Source organism: Telopea speciosissima, chromosome 4 (assembly GCF_018873765.1).
Source record: "Telopea speciosissima isolate NSW1024214 ecotype Mountain lineage chromosome 4, Tspe_v1, whole genome shotgun sequence".
NCBI classification, from domain to species: domain Eukaryota; kingdom Viridiplantae; phylum Streptophyta; class Magnoliopsida; order Proteales; family Proteaceae; genus Telopea; species Telopea speciosissima.
In genome coordinates, this window is record NC_057919.1 from 6247625 (window position 1) to 6273919 (window position 26295).

Here is a 26295-nt window from a genome sequence, read left to right on the forward strand (position 1 = left end):
TTGACTTCTGAAATAATTCTCAATGCATTACGTCAATGCATAGTGATGTTGGAAATAGGATTTTATATCATCCATACTAGAAGACAATTTGGGCAATACATTTAGTTCTATTCATGGTAAACAAAACAATTAGCTTGATTTCTTATAGAATTACCTATGACAAATTGACGTAGAAAAATCAAAGAAAATCAGTTTACTTTAGTGAAACAAAGTCTTAGTTTGGGTTACATATATGTTGGGTCTTTAATCCAATGGGTTTTCTATGTTTAATGAATCTAAAATATAAGTAGGAGGTCGGAATACAAGATTTATTCTATTAATTAGTCTAGTTTTTTTTTTTTTTTTGATGAAATATTAATTAGTCTAGTTAGAGCATATTTCTTTATTTTTTTTATTATTATTAAAGTGTTTTAGTTAAGCGTTGATAGGTTTCCATAAATCCAGCCTTGTTTTAAGCGGCTTTCTTTTATTCTATGCAGAATATTAGTCACTCAAAGCATGCCTCATAGCAAGCTATTGCTTGAAGGAATTTTAGATTTGATTTAAGTTTGTATTTGAGTCTTTTATATAAGGTTGTAAGAGCTTCATCCCTACATAGGAATTTAGTGAATAGAAAAAAGCTTTTGTGGCCTTTTGCTTCTGTGAGATTCACCTCAGATATATGTTTTGTTATGAGATGCAGTACAGCCTCGAGAATTCAAGGCCTGATGAGATTCCAAGCTTGGGTTTGTTGAGATGCCAACTTAGAGGATCAGGTGGGATTCTTGATTCATATTCTTCCGTTATTCTATCCTTTTCTTTTATCAATTAACAAGTTAGATTTCTTCATTCTTACCCTGAACATGTCTGTTCTCTCTTTGTTTTCTTAAGTTTTTGTTTACAGAATTAATACTAATCAGTCTACTCTATTCTTCTTATTAATTCCAGCTCTGATTAATCGTTTAAGGTTCTAGTTTGATTACTTGTTTATAAAAAATGATCTTTTCCAATTGATTTAAAATTCCTATTGGTACCACACTTCTTGCAGATCTCAGTGATTTGATTTTCCAAATCTAGTTTCAGAATACCAAGTAACTTTATGTTAATTCATTTCTAAAATACCAAGTTTCTGCCATCGATTCCTAAGAGTCCTTCAAGTCTATTTCTAGGAATCTCTGTTATGGAACTGATATTCTGTCCCTGTTTTTTAAGCTATAAACTTGACCAGGCTTACAGCCTGATTGCTGGTTGGGGTTCTATTCCTACGATTCTGGTTTTAGAAAACATATTCCTTAGGTGTGTAGAAATTTATTCCTGGATCTTTATCTCCTGTAATTCCCTGCCCAATCCAGTTCCCCTAGTGCCCCTAACAAGAGGGAGAGGGCAATGACCATTCCACCTCTGCTCGAACACTCTATCTGGATAGGGTCCACCTTTACCCCTCTTATTACAGGCACTACGGAATTGGACCGGGTAGAAAATTGCAGGAGATGATTTTCCTTCCCGAATCTTTATAGCATTGATGCTACAAAAACCAAAACCAGAGACCAATTCAGCTGTGTAGGCTGTGTTAGACACATGTCTCATCCACTACCATTTATGACACAAAAGGGACATTTCTGATGGCCAAAAGAACCAATTCCGCTGTATGCACTCGACACAAAATGGGTATTCTTGAGAAATTTTGATTCGCATTCGTATAGGTTTTGAGTATCCGCATTCGAATAATCTTGGAAAAACAACTAACCTATTCAAACAAATATTAATAAATAATAACAATTACATAACCAATGATCTTTAAGGGTCATGAAAATATGGCAGTTCTAGAGAATCGAGGAAAGTATCCAAATATCCATATTGTACCAAGAAATATTGGGATCCAAACTTATCCGATCCATATTCAATCCATTTACATCTCTAGACTGCACTGTACTTCAACAATGACTTAATTGGCGTGACTTATGTATCTTTTAGAAAATATTGATTCCTACAAAACTGAATGTACACCCCTTAAGGCCAAGTTATGCCACAATTGGCTACAGACAAATAACTAGGGATGGTTACCACCAACCTAACCTCGGAATGTACACCCCTTTTTATCATTGAACCATTTGATCCATTTCAAATTAGGTATTGGATGAAATTTCGGTGCATTTTCCAAATTTTAATTAATTTTGACGCTTGAATTTCAATTGATTTCAATCGAAAGAGAAATATTTCAGAAAGTTTGGATTATTTCGCCCAATATTTTGAAACAATTGTATAATTTGACTCAAAAGTAAGAACCAGAGACTAGTTAAAACCGCAAGAATACCTTCAAACACCAGGTGTTTTGACAGATGTTACTCGAAACTTGAAGCAGGAAATCTAAGGGTCAAGGGTAGAAGAACATCACAGGAATGCTACGAGGAGGTTTAGGATGAACTCTTGCTCAGATCGGATGACGAGTTTTATAGTCTTGATGCCCTGTGTTGCCCTTGTAAGAGCAACAGAGGCATCCTTTCCCATGCACAATAAAGGAAAACCGATAGAAACATTATAGTCGGGTCTCTCAAGCCTCCTAGAGTCCTCGTGCTCTCCACATATTAATTGGATAAATACTGGTTGGTCGAACAGATAGAACAGCAAAAAATAATAATTGAAAGTATCTAATGGTTCAATAATAAAAAAGAACTTAAAGTTACTTTTAAGAACCAAATAAATCTATGAAAAACAAAATTCCTTAGTTTACCAGTCACATGACTTGCATCATTAATATTTAATAGATCATTAACCAGTTATCAATCTTAAGCTGCAAGAAATCTAAAAACTAAAGCCAAGACAAGCAGAGCCAAAATCCATAACCTCTCCACGAGGGCCCAGACGGAAGGATTCATTCCTTAACGGTACTGCAACAGAAAGACAAAAAAACTAGTAACTATATAACCGAAAACAAGACAATTCCCACACAGAATACAACAGAAAACAAATTATTTGGATAGTAAACCATGAATCTAAATAACACATCAGACATGAAAGAACACACACAACACTAAGTCTGTGTTTGTATATCAAACAATGGATAGAGAATGAAAAAAAGAAAAGAATCTAAAATAGAATAGAGAGAGGAGAAGAAAAAATATTCTGTTTGATAACCACAAGAAATGGAAAGAATGCCTTCATAAAGGGGGAGGGGGGGAGGGGAGGGGCTTACAGTAACCCAATTTTTACCATTATAGAAATCTGATTGCAAGTTTCCAGATAAAAATCAAGCACATGATATGCTCAAGTTGACAAAAGAGATGAGGAACATTGTAACCATCGTGGGCTTGGGGTTGGGTTGCAACTGTGATTCTAGTCTTTCAGGCTTGACTATACCTCAACACATAGATGAGACAGATCAAGGAGGGATGGAGAGATAGGGGAGGGGGAAGAACTCCTCTTAGCAATACATTCCTCAACCACCGGCCCGTGGCTCTGCCGCTGAAATGACACTACCAGCCACAGGCTCAACACAGTTAAGTTGTTACTTGATCTTCATCAGCAAGCATCTTCAGTAGGGTTGCTGGGTTTCAGCAAATTTGGAAGAAGTTTCAAATGTCATTTTTTTATGGTATACGGTAATCTACAAGTCAACGGGGTATGACATTTGTGGAGAGTCCTTACTAACACGAAGTGTTTGAGAACAGAGTCACAGGTGAAACATACAATTAAGATCCCTTCCCTCTCTATTAAGGCTAAATACCCCATAGTCCACAGGCAAGAAATCTGTTTGAGGATCAATTGGCAATATAATTGCTTCTCTCTTTTAACCGTGGAGTAAAAAGTTACTGCCAAGTGGAACTCCATATTGAGCCTGTGGTTGGGTTTGCTGATAACTTGGCAATTTATATGCCGAACAACAACTGAATGTGTTGGTGATAGTGGAGTAGTTGGGAAGGTTATTGTAGGGCTTGAGGTTAGATTATAGGGGATTGATGATTCAGTAACAGCAGGGGAGGTGGAAATAGTGGCTGTGAGTCGTTTGATGGATTCCAATTGTGTAAATAGTATCCTTCTTTTTCTTCTTCCTCCACCACAATACCTCCAGGTTTGCCACCCTGTGGCGGTAAAAATAAAAATTCTTTTAATTTTATATTTCTTTAGTTTCTTTCCTTTCCTTTCTCTAGATACATTTTTATTTTCTACTCTATTCTTTTCATTTCTTGACAACCAAACATAGCCTTAAAGTTTCAAGATACGAAGGACATAATAAGGTACTGACAGTATTGCTAGACAAATGGGACTTTTAGTTTTTATTGATGATACCTTGATAAAGCCAATTTCCTTGGCGTTGCTGCGGAAGCACTGCCTGCAACACATCAGCCCATACTTTCGAATCAATCCGTGGGGATTCCCGCACACACGGCTGCTCAAATGAAGAATCAATATCACATCAACCAAACGTTACCAACATGCTCGAAACTTAATATCAATAGTACTATCATCTGCTTAGCAACCAGTTATTTCAGAATACAATGAAGATTTATAGAAGTGATTAAAATATAGAACTCGCCAATGTAATGTCGCAATGGGAAGCAGCAAAGAAGGAAAAAAAACAATCCACTTATACAAATTAAAGGTCCTACTAAGAACATTCACTCCCCACGGAACAGCCGTTCCCTCGAAATCCTTTTCCAACTTAAAAAGGATGTAGACTCACAGTTGTCTCTCGATCTTACCAAGATCGGTTAATTCACAGTCGTACAGGTCCAGATTAATCAAAAAAACCTAGCTTCCAGGTTAATCTCACACTTTTCAAAGGAAGAAAACCCATTGAAATTCAAAACCCTAAGGCCTAAGTTGATAAGCAAAACGGTAACGCTTCAAACTATGAGGAAGGAAATCACATACCAGGTACGAGATCCAGGGCCGTAGTTCTTTGGATGGGAGTTCCACACGTTTGAGTGCCCCATTCTTCCGCTCTCAGAAAATTCCTAATTCACTGCTGCTGCTGTTTGCGAGAAGACGAGTAGTCAAAAAAGGCCGAGTTGTTACGATTTTATAGTGAAACCCTAATGGCTAATTGCTTTCGGAGGGAGCGCGAACTGCGAAGCAGCGAATGCAGCGACCGTGTCACCTTATGAGTGTTGGATTGGATTTCCTCCCATCAGTGGATCCTACTTGAAGATGCGATCATGCGAATGCGATCTCATCCGTCGGAACTTAAATTATTAAAAAGGGGATGCGAATGCGATCTCATCCGTTGGATTGGAACTTGCGTCTCGGATTGATACCTTAGCAAGATCTGACGGCTTTCAAAAGAGATTTCCCCTTGAGGTTAATGCCATAATTACCATTAAACCGCCCTACGCCGTTATGTCTTCTACAGTTTTCTATCCCAAGGGTCAAATGACCAATATAACCTTCATAACTATTTAAATACCAAAATACCTTCTAAGTAAGGCTTCTAATCCTTCTATAAGTGCGAATACAAAAAAACAACTCTGAACTCTGAACCGAGCTATCAAAAAAAAAACTCTGAACCGAACTTGAATCTTACTGTACAAGTTTAATGGCGGACGAAGCTTCATCATCGTCCTCTATACTGGTGGGTGGGCGGGCGATCTTCGTCCTCTCTTTTAATTCCCTTTTCTCCTCTCTCTCTCTCTACTGTCCATGTTCAAACTAAGCATCTTAAAGGCTTCATACCTTTAAATTGCAGGATGAACAATTGTGTCTGCAAATAGAAGGTGAAGAGGTCTATGGCGCTGAATCAGGCTGGGTTGAAGCACGGACTTCATGCGAACACCTGGGTTCTTTGTCGTCTGATCTCTTGCACGTTCCGGCGCCCGATACTCCTTGCAACAGGTCAGAATCTCAATTCCATAACAGTGATCCACATAACTACCAGAAGAAGCGGTCCATCAATTGTATCGATACAAAGCCTAAAAATCCATACCAATGCCTTGTTTGCTGTTAAAATCCTGAGAGACCTTAATAAATGCTTATATGATCGTAATCCTCCTGTCCGCAGAGGAGGTGGGGACGGCTTGGGTAGGATTGTAGAAGGTCGAGGGGAAGTTTTTCAATAAAATTAGCTAGCTTTCTGCTAATTTTACTACTGTATTTTATTGGATTGTTCTTCATGGGAGGTTAAAGTTGATGGTGGATTGCGTGGTAAGAAAGGGCATAGGGGATGGTGCAGTCACTCACTCACAGAAAATGGAATGAGGAAACATAATGTTCTATACCTCTATATTGAGCTATCCATGGACTCAGAGAAAAATGGAATGAGAAAACAGAATGGTCTGTACCTCCATCTTAAGTTATTCATGGGTTCATAGTTAAGGAACTCCATATAATTTGTATCTATACTGAATGGTTCTGATGGGTGCGTGGCAGGATCAGCACTGATATCCTGCTTGTAGGTGACCCAATCTGTTGCTGGCTGGTAAAGAAACAGGCAATGAGAACACTTACAGACTTACAGCACCTATTAGTATGATTATTTTGGTCAGGAAAACGGATGTAATTGAGGTTAAACGAGTTTCCTGGTAACCATGGACCAAAACCCCACCTGAAGTTTCTATTGAAGCAATCACCTCCTCTGCTTCATTAGACTATGGTACACTAAAATTAACCTGTGTATTCATATCTCTTACTCATGTAGCTCTCTCTCCACTATCGGGTGGTTGAAATCCTAGTCCAAAATCACTATTCAAATAAAATTACATCATTATATTACAAAATAAACCATAATTGCTTTGCAATTTCCTGCCTAAATAGATGTTGTAGGTTAGATGTTGGGCTATAAACAAAAATAAACTAGATGGATGTTTTTGAAAAAACAAATGGTGATTAATTTGTGGTCAACCAGGGAGGCCAGCAAAACCAAAACAGATCAGTATGGGGAAGAAGTGAGAGTTTTGGTAAGAGCTATAATTGAGATTTGTAGAGGCTTTAGTGTAGGCTTGATGGATTCCTCTGGACCATGGTCAATATGGTTGTGTTCTGTAGTGATTTCTGGGTTAATTTTAGGGGTTGGGGTTCGAAGTTGGAGACCTTCAGACTTTTAGAAAGGAAAAATGAAAATAAATGATCCCAAAGGAATTTGAGTTGAACAGTGAAAAACAATATTTGCAGAAAACTATGGAAGGGGAGTAGAGAAAAATCTGTGGAAAATTGTAACTTCTACTTTCTATCACTAGCATTCCTTGAGAACATCTAGGTCCCACGAGTCCATGCATGCTTGGAATTTCCAACAGCAATAGCTAAGCATGTTTCTTAAAACGTGTGATCTCCCAATGACTAGACCAGGCCCAAACTGCTTAGACTAAACTAAATAAACCCAAAACAGCAACAATTAAAAGAACAAAGCTAATAATTAAATGTGAAAAATGTACATCACTGTGCCTTTGAAGTTTCAATAAACCATGCCCTTGTTCTGAGATGACCCACTGAACCCTCAAATAGACCCATGTGGACCGACCAGCATATCAAGGCCTAATCATGCTCTTCATCACTTGGCTTATTTACATCCTGATCAAACCAAATGAACATGAAATTCCCAATTAAATTGCTTTCCTAATCAAGCCACAAGCACCACAATTTTCCCATCAAATTTTCTCTTCTGTCCTTCAAGTCATTCAAGCCATTGTATTATATAAGTTCTGCCATAAGTTATGCCAATCATTTTTATTTAAGAATCCCCTCCCTGGCTTTCTCCCAGGATTATCAACTGATCTGCTAATGCTCGGCCACTGATATCCTGCCTGACTATTTGTAGCCCCCTAGAATCCATGACCACACTCACTATTTACACAGGAAAGTTATGTATAACGTGTTCTTGTAGCACATATGACAATCAGCTTAAATATGCCCAATTAGTAGAACTTAGATCATTTTGAGAATCTTGAGCTTTCTTGCATCCATCAAGTTCCTCTTTTTACCCTTGATTATATTTTATCTTGCTACTTATCTGAGCCGATCCTTTCCATGTCAGTCATTTTTTCAGATTAGTCTCTGTTCAATTTCTTATATGCTTTTTCTTTTTACTTGATCTACTTCCACAGTATAAACCATTCTGGATGCATGGTTGTGTACACATTTGAGATCCAATAACCCAATTGGAATTTCATTGATCTTTGTCTAAATATATTGTCACAAACCCATTCTTCTTCCAATTTGTATTGTTGACATGGTTGTACACGTATTTTTCTGATTCATCATGTATATAGGTCAAACTATTTTTACCTATCTTCAAACCAATGGTTTTTAAATTTAATCAGATTTGGACTATTATGGCCTGGTGGTGGGTGGTCAGACAGTCCGACCGTCTTATCCAATTATGTGACATTCTGATCATATGTGAGATTCAGTTTTTCATATATAAATTTTAAATGTGATAACAATTCAGGAATTATGCTTTTGCTGCGATACTCTAGAGCTATGGTTTGCATACATTTCCTGATCTTCTTCCTCCTCCCCCCCCCCCACCCCCAAATGAGTTACAATTTACAGCATATATGGCCCTGCAATCCTATCCTCCATTTAGGGTCTGATCGTATTTACCAGGCCGCGTCCTGACTAGTCGAAGGTTCTTGCGTTACCTCTTGCCACTAAGTGATAGACTGTCTTGGCCTGGTGGTCGATGGGCCTAACTAAGCTCTGAAACTTGTTATTGAAGCCTTAGGTTTGAGTTGGTCCTCCTTAACAAGCATTAAACAGAATGTTTTGGAGATGGGAGAGATCTACTCAGCAGGTGGTTGAGAGTATCTCATTGAGGAATGCTACACAGGCCTTAACGATTGAGGCTTTTTGCTGGGATCCCAATAGATTTTTGTTTTTGTGTGTGTGTGTGTGTGGCATTGGGAACAGGTTGCTGCTTCTTTTGTTCCCCATTATCTTATTCAACATGATTGGACCCCCTCTCCCTCCTAACACCATAAAAGCTTAATATGGATGGCAGCTCTCTTGGTAATCCAGGTCCAGTAGGGATAGGGGGAGTGTTTAGGAATCACGATGCCTTAGCTATATTGTCTTTCTCGGGCCCTGTTGGTGTGGTTGATTTACTATGGCAGAGATGAATGCTCTCATTCAAGGAATGGAGCTAGCTTTGAAGCATGGTTGGATGGCATTGGCATTTGTGTTGAAGCTGACTCTAGATATGCTATCATTGGCTTCGACCTGATCTGGGGGGCCTTAAGAGATACTAACACCTTTTCAAAAAGGCTAATGGCCCTTGCTGTGCGAGGGAATTTTTTGGAGGTTGAAGTCTGGTTTCATTGGAGGTAAGTTGGCTAGGGAAGGTGTAGGTACACCAGTTGTGTTTGGGCTCTTGGTGGCGTAGTCATGTTTCAGTTGTTGGCCGTTTTTGCCCTTGTCTTCTTCTCTCTTCTTCTTGTTGTTATCTATGGCGGCTCCCATGTTGTACCTTGTTAACTCATCTTTCTATTAAATTGGTTATGTCCAAACTTTATTTCATTGAACTTGTACAATCATTTGCTCTTTCAGGTGCCATCACACAGCGGAGAATTGGTTATGCCTGTGCTGTAAGGATGTCCTCTGCAGCCGCTTTGTGAACAAACACATGCTTGAACATTATCAAGAAACAAAACATTGTCTAGCACTCAGCTATAGGTAGGGACTAGTCCATCCTTCCTTGATCCTTCCAATTCTTTCTTTCTCCTAACTATCGTTCTTTCTTTTTCTTTTGGACCAGTGATTTGTCAGTTTGGTGCTTCTCCTGTGATGCATATTTAGATGCTCAGGTGATACTGCAATTGCGATCTGTTTATGAAACTGCTTACCTATTGAAGTTTGGGGAGCACCCGCCACTTCGAACAATTTAATCTCTGGGGGGTCTGTGATAGTTGAATGAACAGTTCATCCTCAGGCAGTTGAAAGATGATGTAGTATATTTTAGTTTGATAAGAGGAACCTAGATCACATTGGATGCTTTTCTTTATTTGATTTCACTAATTATTTTTCACTGGTTTGAGTACAATTCCTATACATTGTGAATGGTTTAATTGAAGGAAATTGTTTCTAGAGGTGGTGGATGATCTCAGATGTGGGACCTGACCGTTTCAATCTGTGGTTCAATGGTTCCCATTGTGAAAACATCCCCATGGGTGAATGGCTAATATTTTGGAGCATCAGGCACATGGCCATGCACAGTTTCCTGCAGCACCAACGGGTTGATTTGTTTTGCAGTTGTCTGACTTGGCGATGGATGTATGTGTAAGATAAGGAATACGCTGGTGCTCCGATGTTTTATTTTTAAATTGGATGTCTCTGATTTATTATTTTCTTCTACACAAAAATGGTCTATTTAATTTTTGGGAGAAGGTTTCTCTGTGGGGGGGGAAATCTCCCAATGCCACAACAGGGGTGCGGGGATCGGTTTTCACATTGTCAGGGATGTGAGAGAGCAAGGGAAAACATCCTCACACTGATGGTGTACGGATCTTTTCCCCTTAATTTTTGGGAAAAGTCTCCCTAAGCTGTCAGCGTGGGTTATGAGATCGAAGCGCCCCTGATTAGTATGTTCCCCTATGCTGCCTGCTTAGAAAATCCGAGTTCCTCTTATGTAAGCTGGTGCATCAAAAACTCTCTCTCTCTCTCTCTCATTCATGGTAGGTGACCACTAAAAGCACCATACTTTGAAAAAGTGCATTTGGGTGTGTGTTCTTGAAATTTATTCGTATTTATAATCTCACGACATGAAGCTTCTCCAGAGTCCAGACTAGGTGCTTTGGGATCCAGCCAGACTCAACACCTAGTCCCTAAAAACCCCTCAAATCTGTTTCAGCCACAAACTTGTATTATACACGGGTGCCAAAAATTTCGCGTACAGGCTTCGTTGGCTTCAATGAATCTAAAACCCCACTTCGATCTATGCATGTTAAAACTTACACCTCAACCCTGTTACTTTATAATCGTGTAGTGCAAGGGCATGGGAGCACATGCATAGACATCCAACAAGGGTGGGCTTAGACGGGGGTTGGAGTAGTCATTTCACCCTCCTTGTCTATGCACAGGGGCTACATGACCTGACAGTGATCGTCCGCACATTTATTAATTTATAACCAAATATATTTGATTTTAGAGAGAAAGAACACTACCTGGGCGTGTGTGATGCGCTGCCCCTATGCCCAGACACAGGGGCTGGCAAAATGACCACCAAACCCCCATGGAAAGGTGGACTTTCCTAGGGGTGTGATGGTCATTTTGCCCGCCCGTGTGTGGGCACAGGGGCAGCACACCACATGTGCCCAAGTAGAGTTCTCTTTCCCTAGATTTCATTGCCTTTATAAACCAAAGGCATTTCCCTTAGAATTGATCCAACGGTCAAACCAGTGAACCAAACAGAACACACCCCACCCCCACAAGAAAAAAAAAACAACCTTCAATAGGCCTGATTTCAATATGTTTGACACACATATCTGGAGGCAAGGTACTGTTTACCCTCATTGCATCTCAGAACTCCTCATTAATCAGGGATGGTAGCAACGATAAGAATTATACCAAATATAATTTCCTCTCCCGAGAATAGTGTCATCAAATGACTTGCATACAATCCATATAATTGTATTATGTGTTTGTCCACTTGTCAAAGTCTAGAGTAATGCCTTGTAGATCACATGCACGGTCTTTGCAGTCCAGTTTACCCCATCTTGCATCTACTCGCTGGCATGGGAAGTTAGGTTTTCCAAGGCTGTTCAAACAAATATGTATCATATCCATTAGTAGTAAACAACTATGCAAGTATTTCAAATCCATTAGATGCTTCATAGGGAGTGAAGGTAGTCATCATTGAACCTAGGGTTTGCCATTTTAACCATACAGCACAGTTAAACTAAATGAAAATACGGTACCTTCTGTTTACAACGTTGTGCACATGACAAAGCCACTGGGCGAATTCAGCCTGTGATCCTGCCTGTACTGGACTTGCTCTGTCAAACATCCACACCAAAGAAACATACGTCATAGCTTGGAGTTTAAACAGTATGGAATTACTTAATGGCTATGTATATTAATAAAGTGTATAAACAATCTCACTTCCACAACTGACTGAAATATCTTTGGCCTCTTTTCCAGCCATTGGAATTTGGAATGGGAACACACTGGGTTTCACCGATCCCATGCCCAATCCTCATAGCTCAACCTAACCCATCCCGTGACACAAGGGAGGTGGGATTGGTTGAATCTACCAAACTGGGGGAGGGTAAGGGCCGGCCCCATATTTTTTTTAAATCCTAACCCGAATTCATTAAGGTTCATCTCCATACCATACCCTAAGCACTAGGGATAAGGTACGGAATTTGCTCCATTGGCATCCTTGATCAGCTACCATACAGAGTATAACCAAATATTAAACCATGGATGAGGCAGTATGCTGCTATCTAAGAGAACCATGTTGTCCATCACAATAGCAGTCTAACAGGCTTATAGCATTGCAATGACCCTTTAAAATAGATGAACTATCGGAGCCAGGTTTGTACAGATTCTGACAACACAGATGCTGGTAGAGCATATCTGAAATTCCTTCTGTTTTTCTTAATTGTTTTATATAGATTGACATCAACTATGCTCCCTGAATTTCTATGATGTTCCTGCCTATTAATTTACGGGTGGCAGGTAAATCATTTACATTATCGATGCCCTTGCTTCAAGGTAATTTTACAACTGAAATAAAGATGTAGGATGAATGAATTTTCATGCTTCCTAGGCTCTAATAGGGGGACATGGCAAGCAAATATTACGGAACCTGACAGGTTCAAACAGAGGTTCGTGGGTTTTGAAATACATTAGGGTTTCAAAATGGATGCGAGGACAAACGTCTTATCAACCCACCGGAAAAACTACACATGCATAGTTTGAATACAGCTCACAACATGCATCAGATTCGACTCAGAATATCACATAGTTTGAATGTAAATACTTTTATGCCCAGTCATCCAACCCATGCTTTGTCAGCTCACATCATGCATCAGATTTGACTCCAATATCAGTATGCATTCAACACAAGGGCCAACCAGTGCTTATACCATTAAAATGGCTTTCCTAGAGGGGCGAAACAGAGGTTGTGGTGGTGAACATGAATATATGCCAGATAATGAGCCCAACATAGCCACTTCAATTTATAGGGTGATTTTACAAGTATGGAAAATCCAGCAAAATCTATTTTTCGAGAATTTTGCTGTCTGAAAAAGACCTTAGAAGTTAGAAGTGGAGAATAAGGGCATGAAATATTCAGTGACATCTACAGGTTGTATAAAAATAACATCTTGACTATGCTAAAGAAGATCAGCATTCACTGCAGGGGGAGGGGTGTTCTCTGTATTGCAACCTGTTGGTTGCAGATTCAAAACGTTGAAACAACCTCTCTTGCAAAGCAGGGGGTAAGGCTGCATACATTGCCCCTCCCAGACCCTACTGTACCAGGAGCTCGTGCACTGGGACAATTTTTTTTTTTAGAATCATGTAGAGGATTGATGTGGGACATGCAAAACTTATAATAACTGGGATTAGCAAGGCAAAAGAGAATGAAAAAAGTACCTAAGTACTTGTTTGAAGTGATCTGCGCATTCCTTACAAGGATAAATCCGAGATAATATATCCATCTGCATGCCGAAAAGCCCCATTAGTCCGTTAATCATACCTAACCTATTAGGAATAGCAACTTGGTGTCACACCTAATCTAGAATTGCAGGAGATGAAATACATGTTTCGAATACATTTCATGTTGGTGGATTTCATAATGATCAATACATTTCATATCAGCATATAGATGTACATAGGCGATTCTGCTTAAGACACTATTCTAGCTATCTCCTTCCAGCATCCAATCAATGGTTTTACTGACTGTTGGCTGGCATGCATTCTTCATGGCTGCATCCATCTAACTGTGCAAAGAATACAGCATGTCATATTCTGTTTGACCCACTAGTTTCATTTAGTATTCACTAGATATTTCAATGTCCTCAAAGCATGATTTTTTGATTCAGCAGTTCCTTTTATGATAAATCATGGACTGTAACTGTTTAAGAATGCATTGAGGGGAATGTTTGGTTATTTTGGTGAAGTCAAGATGAACCATTGAAGTTCTCAATAGTCTTTTAACTACATGAATTAAACATACTGGCCCTTTCAACCACACAAAGAGAATGCTACGGCGAATTGATGCAGTTCAGAAGAACAAGAAGGTCAGCAGCAAACCAGGCCATTGGACCAGACCAAGAATGGACCAATATGTTTAATTTTGAGTGTCCAATGAGTTATATGGGCCATGGGCTTAGTATTTTTGAGTTTACTATAGTAATGGGACAAATATAGAAGCCCAAATATAAATGATTTTGAGTCCTAAATGGGATTATTGTTAGTTTCTATTTTAGTAAGCTGTATTCTTTATTTTAATAGTGTTTCTATAAGGCTGGACAGAAGTCCTACATTCCAGCCACAGTTTCAATTTTGTAATGTTCTAGATAGATTCTATTTTATAGAGAGACTTAAGTTGCAAGGGATTCTTCCTGCCATACATGACACATAGGGGTTTCCTATTTTTTCTAATTGTTATGGAAGTTATAAATAAAGGAGGAACCATAAACCTCCCAACGATTTGAGTTATTGAGAAGTTAGGCTATTGCCTCGTTGGTACAGTAGCGATGTTGTTCCTTGGGCTGTGGTGATGTAGCTCCAGCCCTGTTGTGGTGAATCAACATATAGGGATTGGTGGTGATGCCATTCCCGCAGGCCTTTGATGGTGATTCCTACGTCATATCACTTCCCTTACACTTTACTTCTTTTTCTTCTTTCTTCCTCAAGGTCTGATCTCTACTTTTCTACACTTGCGCATATCAGTTTCTTTCTTCCATTCTGTATTTTCCTGTAGTTGTTAGTCTGTAATAATTTATGAACCTCTTTCTTCAAGTTTCAGAATTCATTCTAGTGTAGGAATAACCACCATATCAGTCCATCGAATCCTTAGTAGCAGCAGTTCTTTGTTTTTTCTTGTGGTGACCTGCAGCTGCAACTTACATGCTCTAGTTTCTATTTTCCTTCTAGTTTCTGCTTCTACTCCTTTTTCTTATTTTGTTTCCTTAGTTACTAATTACTTTCCTCACATTCTATTTTTGTTTTCACTTGCAATTCTTCACTTTAGTTGCTATTTTCTATTGTTTCTAATCCTAAGTTTTTTAGTTTTAGTAACTTTATATTTTCAAACTCCTTGATATCTTCCAATCTAACTGTCGGATTCACTTCTAATTTTGGCAACCCATTCCATACATCTAAAAGACCTTGTGACCAGAGTTGCAACCAGATCTGATCACCCAACATCAGGTTGCTGGTTTGTTGCTAATTAGGGTTATTGTTGGACCTGTTGTTCTAGATCAATAATTGCTATTCTAATCACAGCCTTTGGGTAATTAGATAGCCATTACAAATTCAGATAACCAATTAGATAGTCAAATCCAGTGAACTAGCCATCTTCTGAATCTCCTGGTCCATATCAACTCGATATCCCCATAATGCTGGCCAATGAAGCTTCAATCTTTTTAACGAAAGAATTGATGCACATCAGCAATATAGGTACTCTAAAAAGTACCAAAGAAGAAGGAACAAGCTGACTCAGTAGCGACTCAGCCTTGTGGTTCTGAGTTGACTCCGTTTGGGCCAGTTTTGGTTCAGTTTCTGGGTCACCCAAACAATCTGACCTGTGGGGCACCTTTTAGGTGTTCTATTTGTTTTGTGTACTTCCATTTATTAATTGTATTAGTTGTTTAAGAGTTCCATTTGGATAGAACTCTATCTTATCCATTGTGCAAGTAGTTAAGTAGAATTAGGACTCCTCTTCACTGCATAAGTAGGAGACCGTTTCCCCTTCTTATTTTGCCTATTTTAAATTCCTGCTATGAGTCTTATGACTAGACCTGCTCCTTATTGGTTGAAGCTTATACTGTTATGTTTCAATTTTGGTTTTCCTATTTAAGAGCATGTAAGGCCTTTAGGCCCCAATGATTTTTTAATGAAGTTCTTTATGGCCTTTGCCTTGGTTTGTGAGAAACAAGCTAGCTACTGTGGATTCAGCAGCAACCCTTAGTAGGATTCTAAGGTTTAGTTGGTAGGACTCCAACAAGTTCTCAGTGCGAAGCTGAGTTCATATCTTCGTCTTCTGCTTCATCCTTTCTTTTCCATTATTCTTCAACTTCCATCAATCTCAGGGTTTTGGGAATCCTATCTCAAGTAGGATACTGCCATAACTCCTAATCTGGCCATTGGATTCCAAGCAGAGTATACGGAGTTGTTTTTTATTATGTACTAACTTCCTATCAAAATATTACATCCACCTGAGTTGTTGATCTATTGTTATCAAGTTTTCTTCAATTCTGGTTATTGTTACATCACACTGATCCTGATTAATCTGAGGTTCTAAAACCCAATCCTTTAGGCTTCTAGAAACCCATCAAGAATAACTACAAAAGAGGGCTTTGCTTTCCCATATGACAGAAGGCATGCCCTAATCTCAACCATTGACCACACCCACCCTCTCTCTCCGCTCGTGGGCTACACTGGCTTACTTTGCACCTAGCTCCCAAAAGAACTAAATAGGGTCCAAGGCATACTGCAACCTGGGAGACAGAGTTTGAGGAACTTTCTCAGGATAATGAAGTGAGGAGGTTTTCTCATTTTTCAGGCTTCCTTTCTTCCATATTTTTGCAAAATGGGGCTTCAAAATTTTGGTGATGGATCTGGGATGAGTTTTTCATTTTTGGTTTACAGTTCTCTAGGTTTTCTTTCACTAGGAAAACTATTCTTCTGTTCTTTCTGCACATTGATGGAATGGTTATGTGATCTGAATGAATTGGGGAGAGGTTTTCACTGGAGTTGCATATCAAAATAAAACACTTCTGTGGACCTTTTATATCTGAGTCTTCACGCTAGAAAACCGTTCTATTGTCAAATTTGTGGAGGTGTAAGATAACTTTAATGCAACTTCAAAGAAAGATCAACTAAATGATCTGTAAATAATGTGTTTTACATTGAACATGCATTACTGTGGTTCACATACAGTTTCTTCGGTTTTCCAATAGGGGGGGGGGAGGGGTGGAAGGTTAACTACAGTACAATCTACTAATTAGCGCATTAGATACTGCCCTAATGACTCAGCAGATCTTCAGCCATCAGAAAATGCAAGCTTGCTTGAAACAACCCGTTATACAAAGATTAGGCCCCAAGACTTGCAATACGCATGGATGCCTGCACCTCAACTAAAGAAAGCCTTAATACCAATTACTTGGGGCAGATACTGGAACGTGTTTAACCGTTACCCCCATATATGGTCCAGTTCTCTGTTAAACAGTGCGTATGAACATATTGTTAGATTTTAGGTTGAAGAAGGAGAAGAGAAGAAAGAGAAGAGAGCAGCCACGGTTTCGGTGTTCAAGTGTTCTGTCTCTAACCTAGAGATTAACATGCTTATATTGAAAACAATAGTAAATTACACCTAGGCCCTTGGCCTTATACAAATGACAAAAAATAAGAAAATAATACAAGGGGATATTTACACATATACCCCTGATACAATACAGCCATTCTTAACACTCCCCCTCAAGCTGGGTGGTATATGTCATACATACCCTGCTTGTCTAACATAAAACTAAAGTGATTAGAGCCAAGTCCTTTGGTGAAGATATCAGCCACTTGTTCATTCGTCTTCACAAAGAGAGTACAAATAGCCTTAGAGTCTATTTTCTCCTTAATAAAGTGTCCGTCAACCTCAACATGCTTTGTCCTGTCATGTTAAACTGGGTTGTGAGCAATACTGATGGTTGCCTTGTTGTCGCAATATAGACTCATAGGTTCAGTTGTCTCAAACCCCAATTCTTGGACAAGCTTCTTCAACCACAAGACTTCACACACACCATGAGCCATGGCTCTAAACTCGCTTCAAGCACTTGACCGCTACCGCTGGTTGTTTCTTACTCCTCCAGGTGACCAAATTGCCTCCAACAAAGGTACAGTATCCAGATGTGGATCTCCTATCAGAGATAGACCCAGCCCAATCAGCATCTGTATATACTTCAATTCTCAAGTAACCATTCCTAGAGAAGAGAAGACCTTTTCCAGGGCATGACTTCAAATACCTGAGGATCCTATAAACTGCATCAAGATGTCCCATCTTGGGTGCATGCATAAACTGACTCACTACTCCAACAGCATAGGTGATGCCAGGTCGGGTGAGTGAGAGGTAGATAAGTTTACCTACTAGCCTCTGATACTTTTCAGCATCCACCAAAGGTTCACCACAATCTTCCCCTAGTTTGTGGTTTTGCTCAATAGGGGAGGAGATTGGTTTGCATCCTAAGTAGCCTGTCTCCTTAAGTAGATCAAGAACAAACTTCCTTTGGCAAACATTGATCCCTTGCTTAGATCTTGAAACTTCAATCCCTAGAAAATACTTCAATAGACCAAGATCTTTGATCTCAAACTGTCGAGCCAAATAAAGCTTAAGCTTTGAGATTTTAGCTTCACTGTTTCCCGTGACCATAATGTCATCAACATAAACAATGAGAGTTGTAATAGTGCTGCCCTTCCTCTGTATAAACAATGTATGGTCAGCTTGACTTTGAGTGTAGCCATTCTGTAGGAGGGCTTGTCTGAACCTCTCAAACCAAGCCTTAGGAGACTGTTTGAGTCCATAGAGAGCCTTCCTAAGTCGACACACTTTCCCATTATCACCAGGATGCTTGAACCCAGGAGGAGAGTACATATATACTTCTTCTTCTAGGTCACCATGTAAGAATGCATTCTTCACATCAAGTTGGTACAATGGCCAATCAAGATTTGCAGCCATTGAGAGAAGTACACGGATGGAGTTATGCTTGGCCACTGGAGCAAAGGTTTCCTGATAGTCAATGCCATACACCTGTGTATACCCCTTGGCGACAAGTCTTGCCTTATACCTTTCCACAGTACCATCAAACTTGAACTTGACTGTGAATACCCATCTGCACCCAACCGGGATTCTCCCTTTAGGGAGTTCAACAAGATCCCAAGTGTGATTCTTCTCAAGAGCCAACATCTCTGTGTTCATTGCTTCTCTCCATTTTGGATCTGCCATAGCCTCTGTTACATTCTTGGGAATAGAGATGGATGAGATAGCCACAGTAAAGGTTTTACCTGTGAGGGAGATAGAATCATAGGAAACAAACTTGGCAATAGGATTAGTGCATGCCCGAGTTCCCTTTCGGTGAGCAATAGGAAGATCTAAGTCTGAGAATGGAGAATTAGAGGAAGGTATACCTGTCTCAACTGATGAAGGCTCAGGATGAGGAGACGAAGAAGGATTTTGGCAGGTCTTCTTTATAGGAAGCCATGAAGGAGGATTTCTCCTATCCTTTGTATACACCAATAACTCCCCCTGTTCTCTGTTTTCCTGTGCGCTAGGAGGCTCCCCCTCAACAACAATATCCACAGAATTTTTCTTCCCTTTGTCAAGCTGGAAAGGAGAAATAGGAACAAGAGAGGAGAAAGGATATGACACAAACTCGGGAACCTCTTCACCTTCAACACCACCACCACACTCCCCCTGAAGAGGGGACTGAAAATACGGAATGTTTTCAAAGAAATGAACATCCTTGGAGAGGAGCCACCGACGGGTAGGAGGATGATAGCATTTATACCCCTTTGAGGTGGAGGAATACCCAAGAAAGATGCACTTCAGGGCCTTAGGATCCAATTTAGTGCAGGCAGATTTGCTAATATGGACATAGCAAATACACCCAAACACCCTTGGAGGGAGAGAAAAAGAAGAGGACCTTGAAGGCAAGAGATCAAGAGGAACCTGGAAGTTCAAGACACTAGAAGGCATGTGATTAATAAGAAAGGCAGCAGTGAGTAAAGCATCAGACCAAAAAGTTTTTGGAAGTTGGAACATGCATGGTAAACCAAAGTGATCTAGCCACTTCAAGGAGATGGCGATTTTTTCTTTCAGCCACCCCATTTTGTTGAGGGGTATCAACACAAGCCACCTAATGAATAATGCCATGGTCAGAAAAAAAAAAAGGTTTCCAAACCACTATACATATACTCCCCACCTTTGTCTGAGCGGACAATTTGGATCCGAGTTTGAAATTGGGTATACACTAACTCATAAGAGTTTGTAAATGCAACATGAACATCACTCTTATGTTTCAAAAGAAAAACCCAAGTAACTCGGAAAAAAGTCATCAATAAAAGAAACAAAGCAGAGGAAGCCACGCAAAGAAGTAACAGGGGAGAGCCCCCAAACATCAGTATGGATAAGATGAAAAGGTGAAGTAGATCTATTACCATTAGATGCATAAACTGTTTTACAACTTTTGGCAAATAGACAAGGTTCATAATGAAAAACATGCGAGACAGGAAGAGAAGTACACAAATGTGGCAATTGTTTCCTTATAACAAAAAAAGAGAGGTGCCCCAAGCGACGGTGCCATAGCAGAATATCCTCCTGAGTACGTCCACCTTCTTGCCCACAAACATAGGACTGAGCTTGCAGAATAAGGGAAGTACCAGTCTCCAAAACATACAAGCCATTAGCTTCACGACTACTGCCAATCACCCTCTTCATCACCAAATCCTGAAAAAGACAATGGGTAGGAAAGAAGGTGACAAAGCAGTTCAAAGATCTAGTCAATTGACTAACAGAAAGAAGGTTAGTGGCAAAGTTGGGAACATGAAAAACAGACTTCAAGGGTAAAAAAGGTGCAACCTGGATATCTCCCTTACTAGAAATAGAAGAGAAGGTACCATCAGCAATTTTTACCTTATCTTTCCCAGAACAAACAGAATAGGAGTTATATAGTTGTGACCTACCAGTCATATGATCTGTGGCACCTAAGTCAATGACCCAAGAGGTGAGGCCGGAGGAGGAAGCCTGCAGTGCAGTGGAAGAACCGGTGGCAGAGGAACCATCCAAATGAGCCACAATCCGGCAAAATGCAACAATGTCCTCCTTGGAAAGAGAGGATTCACTTAGTATGCCCATTCTTGCCACAATGGTCACATAGGAATCGACCCTTCACAGCTCCCTTAGCAACCCCCTTATCAGCCCCCTTGGTGGAGTCCTGAGGGATGGAAGAAACAAGTGCAGAGTGCTCAATAGTGGGGGCAATCGCCGCAGTCCCCATAGCACCCCTACAGGTCTCCTCACTCTGTAGATATCCACACACCTCCTCCAGTGAGGGAAGACTTGGACGGCTAAGGATTTGCACCCTAAGAGGCTCAAAATCAGCATTAAGACCTCCAAGAAGAAATAAGACCCTCTCTCTCTCAAACAACCGATGCACCTCGACCTCATCAGCAGGGCATAACTGGAGATCTCTATAATGGTCATACTCTTCCCACAGGCCCACAACAAGGCTATAGTATTCAAAGATACTTCTCTCACCCTGGCGTAAGCTGACAATCTGTTAGAGAAGTTGGTACACCTTAGTAGAGTCCCCAACCCGATCAAAACTACAGGCCACACTATCCCAAATGTCCTTGGCAGTCTCCTTGCCCATAAATCTTCTTCCAATCTCAGGCTTCATGGAGAAAAGAAGCCAGGCCATCACCAGGGAATTCTCAGAGTCCCACTTGGGATACCCTTGCTCAGTCGGAAGAGGGGCCTGTATACTACCATTGATGTAACCCATCTTTTCCCTACACCGGAGAATCAATTTCATGGACTGGGACCAATCCAAATAGTTGTGGTTCTCAAGTTTGGCAATAGGGAGTTGGATATTGGGACTCTCAAAGGAGGAAGGAAGAAATGGGGCTGTTTGGGCTGTGTCTACAAGAGGCAGGGGTGTTGCAGCATCTTTATCACCCATTTTGACTTTTAATCAAACACTTGATAGGCCCAAATAACAAATATCTCAACCACAACAACAGTCCCACAAATACAGCAATAGAAAACCAGGAAAAACAAAGATAAATAGCCTGAAAATAGGCCTTTAAATCCCTAAAAGCTGATCAAACAACCACGGAGTAAGGATGAGTATTGTTCCTTACCAAAAACGATTCAAATAGACCAAAGAAACTGGTCAAACAAGAACCTATTGAAGCAACAAGAGCCAAAAACCACTACAGCTGGCGAAAAACAGAGGCAGAAGAGCCTGGCCGAGATTCCCTTCTACTCCTAGGTTCTTCCAAGAGATGTGGGAGGACACAATGAGAAGAAACAAGACCTCCACACGAAACTAGAGCACTTGGTTGCTCAGCATTTGGACTGCAGACAAGAGAGAAACAGGTCTGAGAAGGTATGTTATTTTCCTTCACAGAGACTGTTCTTCACCTTCCAAACAATCTTCGATCACCTTCAAACTCCAGCAGCAAACAGCTCTGATACCATGTTAGATTTTAGGTTGAAGAAGGAGAAGAGAAGAAAGAGAAGAGAGCAGCCACAGTTTTGGTGTTCAAGTGTTCTGTCTCTAACCTAGAGACTAACATGCTTATATTGAAAAGAATAGTAAATTACACCTAGGCCCTTGGCCTTATACAAATGACAAAAAATAAGAAAATAATACAAGGGGATATTTACACATATACCCCTGATACAATACAGCCATTCTTAACACATATTTGTGAGGAAAAAAAAGTACAAAGACTTAATTTTACTTCATCTGCATCCCCAACACACACACACACACACACACACAGCTAGAGAGCCATACCAGTTCTTTTACATCTCTTCTTTGTTGCCTAGTCGGATGATCAGGAAACTGAAACAACCAAAAAGCTTTCAGGAAATCAATCTACTCTTATGCTTAAAGAAGAGCCTGTTTAGGGGACGGGCATTTGAATGAAGAAGACTGTTTTATGTCATCAACCCTTGGAATATTATTAGCACACTAATACAAAGAAAATCGAAGTTCGTTTATTCTTTCAATTATCTTCAAAACATTAAAATGATCATCTTCAGACTGATAGGACCAAAAGGAAAACATCCGTGTTAACAAAAGTTACAAAAAATCCAAGTCAAGCTACTTCAACCCTGAAACCTTACTTTACACAGAAAGCTAGTGATAAAGTGGAACATCCACTTCATAATGGAATGCACTATGTCAACCAACAGTATATTTAATCACAAAATGGTATCCGAAGTTAAATAAAGGGAATGATAGAACAATTGACAAGTTTAGACCTTTCCAGAGTTGTAATATTATAACATAAACATAATCTAAAAATTCTACCAAAAAAAAAACATAATCTACAAATTACATATATGGTCTCAGTTGATTGCACATATGAAGCATCTCAAAGAAAGAACCCTCCACCAGCATATACTATGCTATTTCAAATTAACTGTCATCTGAAAGGCTATAAAACATGTATGTGTGCTGTGTTTGTTCCAAGTCATAATTATGCAGTGACCAAAACCAAAACCCTAAAGCTCATTAGGATCTGAATTCGATCTCTGCAAAGAATCAGGATAGAATAATAGGTAGAATAGATGAGCAAAACAGGAATAAACAGAAACTGAATTGGATGTAACAGAACAGTCGCAGAATAGAAGCAGAGAATTTCTAGATGAAACAGAACAGAATTTATAGAAGATATTGTATAGTTTGAAAACCCTATCTCAGAATGGCATAATATTCAGGTATAGTGGACAAGTGGGGGGGGGGGTCTTCTATTATGCAGTTCTTTTGGGACTGATTCCAGTCTTCTAAAGAAGTCCAATTGGACCAGACTGTATTATGGTCAGTTCCCTGATACCAGGTGCTAATAAAATACAAGAACTTACAATGGATTAAACTGAAACAGAAACAAAGACTAGAAGAGTACGTATCCACCCAAGGTCTTTGAGGAATCTACCTCAACAAGCAACCGTGAATCTACATAGGTAGGAGGAAACAGAAAGCATTGCTTAAAATCATAATGCCGCTAGGGGCTTACAAACACCTCTAGATAAAGATCCCAAGGCTACATTACGTTGCAAGATATAGAAGATAGAGACTTTCTAAGTTCAAAAATGGACTAGCTCTAAGGTACTGACTAGGAAACAAGTACATATAAAAAATTTAAATTATTGTAGAACTTCCTAGCTCTCGGAAAATAGTAACAAAACAGGACCTCTAGTTACAATGGGAAATAAGGCATCTATGAATACTAGAAAGCCCATGGCCACGGCTCTTAGCCTGATTTTGCTCTTTTGACCATGTGGTCCTGCTGCTGCATCAAATGAATATTTTTCTAGGACTACTTTTCATGGGAAATTCTTGGTGATGTTTTATTTTCTTAACTGTCAATATTGCCACCATGGTTCTTCATTTATACAAGAATACCTAAAAATTTTAAAGGGGGATGAAGTTTATATTAAAGAACATTATCAGATATGATGTAGCTGTTAAGCTAGTTGTAGAGCTATTGAGGAGAGATGAGTGGGCTTCCAATCATAGTGGTCCACACCAAGTCTTTGTTGCTTTACAAACTACGGAACACATTCCGCTAAAAATAAATATAGTCTACATAAATACATGTCATAAAAGGAACCACCAGAAGAATGACTCAGATTAATGTTTTTCTGCCTTCGTCTCCACAATCAAGAAAAAGCTCAGTTTCCTTCAAATTTTTTAAATGGGTGAATACCTGCGCTGCAATTGTGTGTAGCAGAGTCCAAGTGGACCTTCCAAGCTCTTCTTTAGTCAAAGGCTTAGCAGACTGCTCCTGCATGAAGAAAATAAATGAAGCAGAATCAGCATTCCAAGCAAGCTCTCAACTCTTCAAGGCCACATAAATCACCAAACTCAACACAAAATCACATGAGAAGTAAACAAGAAATATATAACCAAAAATCAGAAATTAATAGAAAAAACCAAACCAGATACATGAATGGTGCATTACATAAAATAAAATCTCTTGATGCTATTCTTTGGTTGGTTTGGTTGGTGTTTGGAATGAAGATAGTAGCATTTTGAACTCCCGTTTTGTCGTTTAAGTTTGGTTGGTTCAAGTCTCATGGTGACAACTCAAGCAAAAAATGTCAAAGGTTAGATCCACTCTACTCCTCCAGGACATCATCAAAGCGAGATTGGTACCTGGTTCTGCCCCAAAAAACAACGGGAGTCGGAGTAGAGAGGCGCCCATTTTCGTAATTTGGCACGCGGGCACATTTATGGTTAATAATATCGGCTTCCACTCGGGAATTTTGTCAAGCACGTTTCGACCTTCAGCAGCGATTGCATCACCTTACGTAAATAGTAATTAACGATTCGGAATTCTATTTCAACCATAGCGCGAGCAAGAGCGAAAGGGAGGTAGAGAGTTTAAGGGATTATATACCTTGGAAAACCCCTCTTTGGTTTGGAGAAGTGTAAGCTGACTACTTGGAGAGGGGCGCTGTGGTTGTATTGGAGATTGGAAGTGTATGTTTGGAATGAAATGCGAGAGATGCTTCTGAATGTATTGTGCGCAAGTCTCCGACGCTTTAAAGATTATCTGCAACGGGTTCTGAGTCTGCTGGTTCTGGTCCTTCGACATCGGAAATGGAGGCCTGGAAAGGCTAGATAGAGAGACAGAGAGAGAGAGAGAGGGAGAGGCGGGAAACATAAACTGTCTGTCCTGTTGGTCTCAGCCTCTCAGACAAGAGCAACACGGCAAGTATCTCTAAGACCCGGGTTTTCAATTTTTCCTACGCCCCTAAACATTTTGGGAGAAAAGAACGCTGCCTGACTGTGTAAATACTGTAAGGTAACCTAGCGTCTCCCACCCTTCAATGAAGTTATCTGCTCCAGTTCCTGCCCAGTCCATTTCCCTAAGTCTGTGTAGTAGGAAAAATTATCTCCTGTAATTCTTTGTCCGGTCCATTTCCCCTAGTACCTCTAATATGGGGGGGGTGGACGCCATCCGGGCAAGGGGTAGAGTGGTCATTTTCATCGCTGTTAGAGAAACTTGGGGCAATTGACCAGGCAGGGAAATGGAGTGGATAATGATTCAGGGAAACGATGTCCACACCAACAGTGTGTATCAGTGTATGGCCCTCTCATACTCTCTGTCCTCTTATTTGTGGGTCTCCCTATATATGAACTATGAACCATGTGGCACCCTCTCATATGTTCCTATTGACTCAATGTGTACATGACATTACACACTGGCAGTGTATAGATCTCCTACCCTAAATAAAATTTTTAATTATCTAAAACCATTAGTTATTAGAGAGTTGTTGTAGATCATAAGTTAGACAACCAATGGACATGTGACCATGTTTTTATTTCTCCTATCATTCACCTGCAATTGTAAACAATGTATATAATTAACTGTTGCCGCTGAAATATAAATGGATGGCGTGTCATCGGTAGACCCACACACCATTACCTGAAACCA

At 39.9% G+C, this 26295-nt stretch overlaps 3 protein-coding genes across 3 annotated transcripts; 1 reads left to right on the forward strand and 2 right to left on the reverse strand.

Annotated features, from left to right (window-relative positions):
* Positions 1 to 2634: 2634 nt before the first annotated feature.
* LOC122659677 (40S ribosomal protein S29) lies at positions 2635 to 5003 on the reverse strand. Its single transcript, XM_043854779.1, has 3 exons — positions 4852 to 5003; positions 4267 to 4366; positions 2635 to 2867 (listed from the first exon to the last, which is right to left on the reverse strand). Exons 1-3 carry the CDS (start codon positions 4911 to 4913, stop codon positions 2859 to 2861), a joined length of 171 nt encoding a protein of 56 aa, XP_043710714.1. The 5' UTR covers positions 4914 to 5003; the 3' UTR covers positions 2635 to 2858.
* Positions 5004 to 5512: 509 nt separating this feature from the next.
* On the forward strand, positions 5513 to 9998 carry LOC122658218 (histone deacetylase 6). The gene is made up of 4 exons (XM_043853132.1): positions 5513 to 5548; positions 5639 to 5808; positions 9454 to 9579; positions 9662 to 9998. Exons 1-4 carry the CDS (start codon positions 5513 to 5515, stop codon positions 9789 to 9791), a joined length of 462 nt encoding a protein of 153 aa, XP_043709067.1. The 3' UTR covers positions 9792 to 9998.
* Positions 9999 to 11399: 1401 nt separating this feature from the next.
* On the reverse strand, positions 11400 to 25512 carry LOC122657699 (FAD-linked sulfhydryl oxidase ERV1). Its single transcript, XM_043852487.1, has 6 exons — positions 25255 to 25512; positions 24562 to 24639; positions 22644 to 22691; positions 13504 to 13568; positions 11820 to 11897; positions 11400 to 11659 (listed from the first exon to the last, which is right to left on the reverse strand). Exons 1-6 carry the CDS (start codon positions 25450 to 25452, stop codon positions 11536 to 11538), a joined length of 591 nt encoding a protein of 196 aa, XP_043708422.1. The 5' UTR covers positions 25453 to 25512; the 3' UTR covers positions 11400 to 11535.
* Between the last annotated feature and the right edge of the window lie 783 nt (positions 25513 to 26295).

Bases quoted from the DNA above. Each gene is read 5' to 3' on its own strand.
- LOC122659677 (XM_043854779.1), bottom strand. From the start codon at position 4,913: ATGGGGCACTCAAACGTGTGGAACTCCCATCCAAAGAACTACGGCCCT. The intron at 4,367-4,851 runs GTATGTGATTTC...TCATTTGAGCAG, and splicing joins GGCCCTGGATCTCGTACCTG to CCGTGTGTGCGGGAATCCCC.
- LOC122658218 (XM_043853132.1), top strand. From the start codon at position 5,513: ATGGCGGACGAAGCTTCATCATCGTCCTCTATACTG. The intron at 5,549-5,638 runs GTGGGTGGGCGG...TAAGCATCTTAA, and splicing joins CATCATCGTCCTCTATACTG to AGGCTTCATACCTTTAAATT. The intron at 9,580-9,661 runs GTAGGGACTAGT...CTTTTGGACCAG, and splicing joins TGTCTAGCACTCAGCTATAG to TGATTTGTCAGTTTGGTGCT.
- LOC122657699 (XM_043852487.1), bottom strand. From the start codon at position 25,452: ATGTCGAAGGACCAGAACCAGCAGACTCAGAACCCGTTGCAGATAATC. The intron at 22,692-24,561 runs GTATTCACCCAT...TGGTTGTTTCAG, and splicing joins TACACACAATTGCAGCGCAG to TTTCCTGATCATCCGACTAG. The intron at 13,569-22,643 runs GTATGGCTCTCT...TTCGGCATGCAG, and splicing joins GAAGAGATGTAAAAGAACTG to ATGGATATATTATCTCGGAT.